This window comes from Gossypium raimondii, chromosome 12 (genome assembly GCF_025698545.1).
Source record: "Gossypium raimondii isolate GPD5lz chromosome 12, ASM2569854v1, whole genome shotgun sequence".
Classification (NCBI taxonomy): Eukaryota; Viridiplantae; Streptophyta; class Magnoliopsida; order Malvales; family Malvaceae; genus Gossypium; species Gossypium raimondii.
In genome coordinates, this window is record NC_068576.1 from 43134034 (window position 1) to 43145222 (window position 11189).

Here is an 11189-nt window from a genome sequence, read left to right on the forward strand (position 1 = left end):
ATGTCGCCTCACTAAAACAATGGCATAATTGCTTCTTTAGTCCATTTAATTTTCATTAATCTATAATTCAACTTTCACCCTATATGCAATTTAGTGTTTATACCTAATTACTCTTAATTCATGCAAATTCACTTAACCAAAACCTAATTAACTACACAACTAGCTTCGTAAATATTTTTAATAAATATTTACGAGTTTTATTTACGGGAACGGAGTCTCGAGAATACACTTTTCGACACTCCTGACTATCAAGTTGTTACACGCTCGATCACTCATGACCATGTAGGCATTCAAGGTGGCCACTGCGGCCTCCAATTCCTCAATTCTTTGGCGATCATCCGAACTATTTATATGGGGGTCCTCTAACCTACTACCTCATGTCGTCACCATGTTTTAGTTCACAATGACACAATTTTGCTAGCTCTGACACCACGTGTCACAAACTCAACTTTGTTCACTCAGTTAGAAGCCTGTGAGGCACTTTGATGGACATTTCCACTCAAGTTAGCCAACAATCTTGATAGTTTGTTAAAGACAAGCAAGCCACAAGATAGTATTGAGGTACAATCCGTTCTCGCTGGGCATAGTGAATGCCACCAGTATACCTCATGTTCCCCCAGGAGGGAAAAATGGGTTTATTATATAGAAAGCATTATAACGGGTTATAAAAAGACTTACTTACCCACACCATCAATGAGTCGTAAGAGTCACCCTCAATGGTGACCTAGCACACACCTTAACCAATGGCTTAGCCCAACAACTACTGACTGTCCACCCCCTATAGAGATGCTAAATTTTTTTATAGAAATGCTACTAAAAAACATAAAGATGGTTGAAATGATGACACATTCCTAAATACAAAAGGACTACCCTCTCAAGGTTCCTCTACCCTTTGCCATGGCTTTATACATGGGTGGCCTCTTAGCATCTTACCCTATCATGACTATACAAAGTGGAATCATGACATTGGGTCTCTCTAACTGGGAATGGTAGCTTCCTGTTTACATAGTTTAGTAACTGGGAAGAATGGTTACTGCTCAACCTCAATTCCAAAGCTTGGTGTTCAAATCCTAAAATCCTATGGAAAATAATTTTCACTTATATGCTTTGGGAAATCTAGCTTCAACGCAACGCCTCTATTTTTGGTGGCCACCGACAAATGAAGGGTTTGACTAAAAGAGCGATTGAAGGTGCTACTCAATTTTTTGCTATAGTAGCTTCAGTCAAGTGTAGAAATCTTTCATCTTTCATTACAGTCCCTTAGTCTTTATCTGTTTAAACTTAATGCTGAAGGTCATCACTAGGGAATCTGGGAATTGTGAGTGCAAGTTCTTTAATCAAGGATCATAATGGAAATTGGCTAATAGGATCTTTTTGAAACATACCTATAGCAACTAGTGTTGAAGCGGAATTATGCACATTTAAAGATTATCTTAAATTAGCATTAGATCATAACATTAGGCATCTTGATGTTGAAGTTGATGCCACTACTATTATCCACTTTATATCTAATGTTAACTCTTCTAATCCAATATCATCTTCACTTCTTGATGATTGCAAGATGCTCCTTGCCATTATAACTTCTTGGAGTCTCAAACATATCTTTCAAGAAAGGAACAAATGTGCTTATGCTCCTTGCCCGACTAGAGAGTAATTTCCGGTCTTCATCTCCCCGAGACGTTATCCTACCAGATGATTTTTTTTGTCTGTGACTCTCCCCCTTATTCCCTTTTACCCTTCTTAGCTGCTAATGCTAAGGGAGATATGATGTATCGTACAATTACTAAACTTTTGCAGTAATGTTGTGTTCCTTTTCTTAACCCAAAAAAAAAAAAATCCCAAAGTCAAACTGAAAAATGACGACGACCACGATAATAATAATAATAATAATAATAATAATAATAATTCAATTAGAAACTATTAAATATCACATATAGTTAATCGAGTACTTATCAACAAAAAGTATATTTTTACTTAAAATATGATTAAGAGATTAAACATTCAAATTTTATTACTCGAAAAAGATAATTAAAAATCAAATTAACAAAAAAAAACCCAAAATTTTATTGCTTTAATATGATTTTCGCCTATTTTTGTCAACTGAATCAATTTTTATTGGTTCACTGATTATTTATATATGTATCATATACTACACCACACAAGTCACCAATTTTCAATTGTATCAATTTAACCGAACAATCAAATTCGAATAGCGTTCGAATATCTCGACGCTGCATATTTGAAGTCCCCACGTAGTAAACGTCGTATTTTGGTAACCCAAATGTTAAGTTGTAATAGGCAGAAGAAGCATGAAACGGCCAAAACGGCAGGACAGAATTCCCCACTGCCCTCCCTCAATACATTCAAACAATAAATCATTGACAAATTAAAATGAAAAAAAGAAAAAAAGAAAGAAGAAAAGAAAAGAATTCACAGTATTCGATTTGTAGTTTGATAAGGGAAAAATGTTGGTGATTATAAACTCTCACACCTAATTTAGATAAAACAATTATAACGCATACATTATAAATACGAAGCAGAAAAGTGCTTTTTTTTTTTTTTAGGAGGAACCACTCTTTCATGCTCTTCACAAGGGCTTTTGTTTATCAACCGCTTTCCTTGTATCCTTATGTCCGTTCTAACTCTCGAAAAATGAGGTGAACTGGATCTCTCAATATTAAAGGAATTGGCATTAAATAAGTCTTAGTTCATACTCGCCTGCCATTGTGATATATCGTACCCATGGAAGAGCCTGGTAGCCACTTTTCTCAATGATCTTCAGATATCGAACCTACGAAACCCCAATATGTGCGAGTCAGAAAGTTTACCAATAGAAACACAACCCCTGAAATTCCATTAAAGCAGATTGAAAGAACATTAAGAATTTAAAAAAAAAAACATCTGAAGGGAATACCTGTATCCCAGAAACGGTAAAATACGGAATCTCAAACTTTACACGAATAGGAGCTTTTCTCTCTGGAGTTGCCTCTTCATCTGTTATGCTAGGAAGAGTAAACTCGGCCCTCAACATATACTCCTAATGTTATGAATTTCAAAATTATAAGTACCATGGCTGGACAGAGAGCTTTTAATAAGTCTGCAATAGGTAGATGTTACCTTTCCACCAGGAAAAGATCTTATTTTCCACATTAATGCATCATTTTCAGGTGCATAAGCTGCAGATCCCATTGATGTCCGAATATTTGGACTGGAAGCATCAGTAGGCACAGGCACCGCAATCTCAACATTTGTAGCAGTACTGTAAAGAAACATTATGTCTTTGTCAGTGCTTAGAGATCTCTAATCTAACATAAGCTCACCTACAGATCCTTCAAATTAGATAGACCAGAATATAGGAATAGGAACAAAACCCAATACCTACGCTCCTTGTACTGACTTCTAGCCTTCACCATAATCTCAACACGGCTTCTTGAATGTTTCTCAACTTGAGCTTCTACCCAGATGAGAGGCTTTACCTAATTAAACAAACAAAAAAAAAAGTAGCAGAAATACTCATCATCATTTTCTGTCAAGAAATAACAGGTAATTGGCAGAAAGAAAGAGAGAAGGCAGAATGAGAACTCAGATGCCGAAGGTCCACCTGAGTACTAAGTCTATATGTCATGAGATCAAAGGACCCATCAGGAGGTATAAAGGATATAGTCCTGTCATTTTCAAATCGGGCCAGACGTACACACCTAGACCAAAGCATTATTGATAGGCGAGAAATTTGCAAAGTTAGATTCTGTAGCTGTTGCACCCAAAGGTAAAAAGAGTACAATCAGAGCAAGTGTTCAACTAGAAAAGAATGTTAAGCTACATACTGATGAAACTTTATATCCTCCAAATCAATTGCCTTTCCCTTTGTCACTCGGCCTTGTGCTTCAAGCAATACTCTATCATTTAGACCAAGCTTACACTCAGGCATACCACTGAAACACAAATTGAAACCAAATAAAATAAATAGATAGCTCAAAAAAGAACTCCCAACATGAAAAGACATTTTTTATACCATAAAACTCAAGACAAAAATCAATTGTTTGGACCATAACAGTGTGCATGAAGTTTTGTGTTGCCTACAACAGAGAATATTTCAGAGCTTCATTTATAACACACATGAATGACAATCAAACAGAAAGTTCAAATGAATGGTTTTGTCAACAAGGATGCAAAAGAGAGATGGAAAAGACACCAGTTCTCACTTCTAAATTTGTAACACCTACAAACCCACATTGAGGAATTATGATACCTATTATAATGTATGTATAAAGAGGCTTAACCCACACTCGTAAGGTGCATCCTTCAGGTCAAAGATGACGACAATACCTTGCAGGGCAGGCACTGAACTAGTGAGGTACTGTGAGCTTTGACCCAAAGATCTCACAGTTTTGTCCCACAAAACACACCTCGTAGTTATTGATTTAAGCCTCTACATATACCATACTGGATCTTCACAATTTCTAAATGTGGGATTGGAGGCATTATCCAGATTGTAGGAAGCTATACATTTGGAACCAGGTCAAATCATATCAATCCTCTACCAAATTAATCAACATCACCTCACCTCCCTTCTGCCCCACTCCCCTCAACCACCTATGAAATTTACATACACCAACCTATTATTTTCAACTTTGCAGATTACAAAGTATTGCTACATAGTCACTCTAAATTCAATAGTTGTAGAAATACGAGTAATATTACACTAGATACATTATTTAGAATTGTCACTTAATCAGACATGCAATTAATCTGCTCACAAAAATTCATGTACATTATTGAGTAAAAGATAGAATCAAGATTTGAGATAAAGTATATTCCGTAAGACAAACCATAAATTTTCAAAATATCAGAAAGCACACCTCAAATAAGTTCTCATCTTCAATGCCCCAACAACATCCGACCTAATTATTTGTCCATTGCTGTTGACAAGGATGTTCACACTTTCAACCACATCCAAAAAAACCTGAAATGAAGAATAAATCCTCATAATCTAGTGTTTGAAGACAACGATAAACGACTCAAAAGAATAACCATAGAAAAGAGTCGCCTACTTCATTCTTCTTGTAGTTTATTCCTTCACTACGCCAAGAGACCGCATTTGTAACAGCCATTGGAGGCCTCTGTGTTACTTCCATCCTATATGCATCAGTCTTAATAAATTCACTAAGTATTTTTGCTTCTGTGTATTGAGGGTAGCCAAAATCCATAATCTCGTCAAGTAACTCGTACTGCCGAAGGCATAACAAATAGCCAATTATAAACTATTTTAGCATAAATTACAAACCAATACCATCCAACAGCCAGTGGTAGAACTATTTAACCAAAAGGAAAAAGAGTTTGATTTCAACATACCACTACAACAAAGTTATCCCTAAGCGATTCCTCTTCTAACTCCTCAAAATAATGCTTGAAAACCTGGAATAATAATTCAGATCGATAAAAAGAATCAAGGATCATAGACCATCAAGAAAAATAGCAAAGGTAAACAACTCAGTTCAGTTGAAAATTTTGATCACAAAAAAGCATGAAACTGCAATGACCAAATTCGCTTACATCAACTACACGGTGCAGGAAGAAAAGAAGACTGGCAGCATTGCAATTCTGCCTCGTTGCAGTCATCAAGTAGACGTTGCTGTGCTGTACAAACATGTAAGTTACTCCATTATCGTATACCACAGGATCTTGCGACTGCGGATCTCCCTGAAAGCCAAATCCGAAGAAGAAATTCAACAATGAGATAACCATTTCAGCCTCGTTAAAATTGAAAGCTGATTCGAAGTGCAATAGGCAAATTCAAAAAAAAAATTATAGAGAATGATTAAATCAATTAACAGAATAATATGATTTATCCTAAACCGGAAAACAAAACTTAAATCAAAATTCCGAGAAAATATATATATAAAGAAAAGAGGAACCTCTTTTTCGATGAGTTTGGTAAAAAAACGTTCAGCTTGTGCAGCGGAGACATCGCCACGGTAGTCACGCCACACCAGAACGCGGCCCTTTATATCTAGAAGGAATAGTGCCGATGCCGCCCCCGCCATTTCTTTGTTCTTTCGGTTTTTCTATTGATTGATTAATATGATGCAGTCGAGATGGGTGAATTTCAGGGATTTGTTCAAGATCTGATTGAATCAGAAGAAGGGATGGATGCGAGAGGAAAGATCAAAATGAAGGAAGTGTAAAGTTGGGGGAGCTCGTTGAAGCTGTATCATGATTTGGGAAAATGGGACAACGGTGACTTGGTTTGCAATTGCCTGCCTCCTTCCCCCAAATAATTACACTTAGATTTTCCAAAACGGCGCCACTTTTGCATTCTTTTTTACTTGGTGAAATCTCACGCGCCACAATTTCTGTGTTCCCTGTGTTTTACCCATCTCAACTTCAATTAGAGTCCAAGCTCTTACTTTCCTAAAGGGGAAAACCTGAAAAACTCTTAATTAATAATTTATTTTTTTAATAATATCTTAATAAGAAATAAAAGGAATTTTGAAATCCTAAAATTATAGTCTTTTAAATCTATTATATATTTTTTGAAGTATTTTTCAGGTCAATCTTACTATTCATGTTAGAGTATTTAGTTGTTCATTTAAATTCACTTCTTCTTTTTAAGAGTACGATGTGTTTCATCGGTACACTTAATATTTGTTAAATTTTAAATTTATTATATTAGTAGAAATAAAATTAATTTAATTTCATACTATTTATATGTATTTAATTAGTTTTTTAATTTTATGCTTTATTTATATAGATTACACGTTATACTTTTTTATTTTATATAAAAGATTACAATAATTAAAAACAATATATTATACTCTATTTAGATATAGGATTAATTCAAAACACGAAACAAGTTGTATGATATTTATTGATACAAAGTTTGAGTTTGATGATTAGATATAGTGTGTCTCCAAAAATACATTGATCGCATAAGTAGGAAGAAAAAGACTTCCCCTTTCTTGGTGATGGCGGGGCCTTATATAAATGGTGGCTTTAATGGAGTTGATCATTGGCTTCTAATCAGGGCAAGTAGTTTCTTTATTATATAGGCTTAATGGAAACATCATGTCATGCTTTACCAAGATGTAATGAGGTGTGACTAAACTTCACTAAGATGAGATTAGTTTTGTTATATGTAATTGATGGTAAGGCTTTTTTATGGTGTGTTGGGATGCAACAGATGTGATGGGAAAGGTTTCATCGAATCTCGATCAAATTTAGTGGTGGTTCCTGAAAATGGTGATCCTTGGCTAAGTAAGTCTTTTGTTGAAATCGAGGTGATTGAGTTGGCGAGGGTCTCTTGGGTGAGGTAATTATTTATGTATCGTTTGAAAATTTTCGATTTCAACATAAGGAAAAAAATAAAATTTTAAAAATTGAGTTGTTTTGCTATATTTATAGCAATAAACTTTATTTAAAATTGTACATGTGTTTTCACTTACACGAATCTTTGTCGTTCTCGACTTTCAACCGAGTGGTCTTCTCCACTACTCTCGTACCACAAATTACTTCGAGTGTAGGCTCGAACGAATTTGAGTCAAATACAGAACTAGAAATTATTTACTTTACTTTCAGTGAGAAAGCAAAAATCTCTCTTTGATAGAAACTAGTAGAATTGTTATTCCGGAAAATATAATTTATACTTAGAAATAAATTCTCACTATTAATACGGAGAAAAAGTAAAACCCTTTTTTAATTAGTAGAAGTCTATTTAATAGAAAAACAACTTCCTAGTTGAACTAGGAGAGAGAACGGCTCATAGAGTGTACTTCCCCTCATATGAATTATGATGGGAATTTGGGTTTATCCTGTATTGGGTCCAATTATATGTATTTCTTAAACTTTTAACCCTACATTTTATAATTTAATCGAACCCAATACATGTTTTTCTATTTCACAAAATAAACATTATTTATTAAATTAATTTAAATAATTTAATTTTCTAATTAAATAATTTTCTCAACCTAATTCTAATTCCTTTGAAATTATACCAACTTTACCTTAAAAGAATTTATGAGAACATATATTTAATTGTTCTATATTCAATGGATTCACTATGACCAATTAATTTAATTTCATTTTCAAACTTCAATTAATTAATTAATTAATTAATAATTCAAAAACCATAAATTAATTTTCAGGTTATTTTCATATTTGGTGAGAAAACCACATTCATTTCTAAATATGTCTCAATTCTCTAACTTTATCATTTCTATCCATTTCTGTTCATTTGACTTTTAGGTCATTACAGAGAGGGACGACAAACCCTAGTATAATTAACTAAGATTGTCGCCCCCTATACTTTTATTTAGACTAAGAGTTCATTTTTTTCTATTTAAAATAGACTTCTACAATTCAACAAAAAGTTCACTTTTTCTCCCTATAAATAGATGGCACTGGTAGGGCTAAAGATAGAACTTTGAGATATTGTTATTCTGCCTGAAAGTAGTGAGAGTTTTATTCTCTAAATATGAATTATATTTTCTATAATAACAATTCTACCGGTTTCTATTGAGAGAGATTTTTCTTTCACACAAAAAGTAAAATAAAACTATTTTTGGTTTTGTGTTTGATTTGAATCGTTTGAGCCCACACTCAAAGCAGTCCATGCTATAAGAATAGCGAAGAAGGTCGTTCGGTTGAAAGCCAGGAAAAATAAGGATCTATCTAACCGAAAACACATTTACGATTTCAGTAAATGATTTATTACTATAAATATCACAAACCGGCCCAGTTTTTAAAATTTTTATTTTTCACTGTGTAAGAAAATTATTTTTGAACCAGATTTTTTCCAACACTATATACTTAGTGGGTTGCATTATATAGATGCTCTCTTCAAGATAGTCGTTCAATAATGTTTTCTTGACATGCATTTTCCAGATCCCATAGTCGAGAGACATCGCAATGGATAACAATATGCTGATTAACTTAAGCATGGTAACTGGAGAGAAGGTTTCTTTATAATCAACACCTTCTTTTCTGAGTATAACCTTTTTGCTACAAGTCTGACCTTATAAGTTTTCACTTTTTCATCTGCACTTCTTTCCTTCTTGTAGATCCACTTACACCCTATGGGTTTGATCTTTTGTGGTTAGTTTACAAGTTCCCACACTAAGTTGGAATCCATAAAATCTATCTCAACTTTCATAGTTGTTTCTTAGAGCTTGGAATCAGCACTATGCATAGCTTTATCATATGTGAATAGATTATCATCTTCCTGTTTGACAGACTCAATGTTTAAAACACTTTCGTCAGATTGGAAGAACTTAGGCCTATGAGAGACCCTTCCGCTGTAACGAAGTACCCTATGTTACTGATCATTTATAGGTCTGCTATTAGAAGTTTGTTCTGGAACTGTTTCTATAAGGCTTTGTGTATTTCCTTAAAGTTCCTCGAGCACTTCTTTACTATGAGTTATGAATTCATTCATGTAACTTTCCTCAAGGAAAGTAGCATGAGTTGACATTACCATTGTTTGCTCTTTCGAGTTATAAAATAAACCACGATTTTTTCCTTTTGGATATCCTACAAACATGCGTAATTTCGTCTGTGAATCTAACTTCCTCACAAATTTATCCAATACATAGATCGGGCATCCCTAAATCTTTAAATGATTTAGATTTGACTTTCTGCCATGCCACAATGTGTATGGAGTTTTAGATGTTGCCTTAGTTGGTACATTATTCAGAATATAACAAGTCATTTGCAATACATATCCCTAAAAGGAAATTGGCAACTTCGAATAACTTAACATTAAACGAATCATGTCTAACAACGTTCGATTTCTTCTCACTACCACGTCATTCTGTTGTGGAGTGTCTAACGCAGTTAACTAGGATAGAATCTTATTCTCTATAAAATCTCTAAGAACTTATCTGATAAATATTTCTCACCTCAATCAGACCAAAGTGCCTTTATAGGTAAACCTAGTTGTTTCTCCTAGTTGTTTCTCCACTCTCGCACAAAACTCTTTAAATTTATCAAAGGTTTCACTCTTGTAGTGTATTAGGTACACATGCTCATATCTAAAATAATCATCCATAAAGGTTACATAATACTCGTAACCACCTCTTATACTGACGTTCATGGGCCCATACACATCAGTATGCATAAGTTCTAATGGTTTCATTGCCCTTGTTCCTTTTGCATTAAAAGATTGCTTAGTCATCTTACCTTTCAAGCAAGATTCACATTGTAGATTATCAACTTCTTTAAGTGAACTCAAAGTGTTATATTTCACAAGTCTAGTGATTATTTCTGGGTTAATATGACCAAGGCTCTAATGCCAAAGGCACGACTCATTAGAATGAGAAGTTTTAAGTCTTTTATTTAAAATTCCAGTTTCAAGTAATGTATACATATTTGGTTTGATAAAATAGAGATTATTTGACATCCATTCATTACAGATAAGTTTACGATTTCTAAATATTTTAATATTATTTTTGAAAGTCACAAACAAGGCCTTTTTATATAAACATGCAACAAAAATCAAGTTTGTTTTGAAACTTGGTACATAGAAAACGTCTTTCAAAATAATCTTCCTAAAATTATCAAAATAAAGATACATATCTCCCACTGCTTTAACTACCACAGTTGTCTCATTTCTAGTCTGCAATGATAAACTCTTATCTCCAAGATCTTTTGTCTTTATGAACCCCTGTAGAAAAACACATACATTGTAACATCTCGTTTTTCAGTGGTGTCAGAAACTGTAGTTTCGGGACCACAATTTTGATCAGTAAGTCAGTGTTTTATTATTTATTTAATATTTAAAGAGTTTATGTAATGTCATATTAAAATTTGATTAAGAATCTTTTATGTTTAGATAGTTAATTAAGTAAAAAATACTAAATCGTAAAAGTTGAAAAAGTTATTTGCTATTAGTAAAATGGGTTCAATAGCTTTAGAACTTTATTTGTGTGGCCTTAAATGGTAAATAGACTGTATCTTTAGATAGTGAACAGTTGTGGGTTGGTTTTTAGTGAAATATTGATTGTTCTTAAAGGTTAATTTTGTAATTAGATAATTTAGTAAATTAAAACAAAAGATGACAAAATTATCATCATCTTTCTTCTTCATTTTTTCTTGGAAAAACCAATTCACCATTTTTTAGAAGCAAGGAGTTTCAACCAAGGTTATTTTCATTTCATGGAATGTATTTTGTATTCGTTTTTAGTAATTTTTATGTT

At 33.5% G+C, this 11189-nt stretch overlaps 1 protein-coding gene across 1 annotated transcript; it reads right to left on the reverse strand.

The window, feature by feature from the left end:
- Nucleotides 1–2306: 2306 nt before the first annotated feature.
- On the reverse strand, nucleotides 2307–6260 carry LOC105764288 (AP-1 complex subunit mu-2). The gene is made up of 11 exons (XM_012582821.2): nucleotides 5916–6260; nucleotides 5554–5700; nucleotides 5353–5415; nucleotides 5052–5228; nucleotides 4860–4963; nucleotides 3825–3932; nucleotides 3602–3698; nucleotides 3379–3476; nucleotides 3118–3259; nucleotides 2915–3037; nucleotides 2307–2791 (listed from the first exon to the last, which is right to left on the reverse strand). Exons 1-11 carry the CDS (start codon nucleotides 6042–6044, stop codon nucleotides 2693–2695), a joined length of 1287 nt encoding a protein of 428 aa, XP_012438275.1. The 5' UTR covers nucleotides 6045–6260; the 3' UTR covers nucleotides 2307–2692.
- Between the last annotated feature and the right edge of the window lie 4929 nt (nucleotides 6261–11189).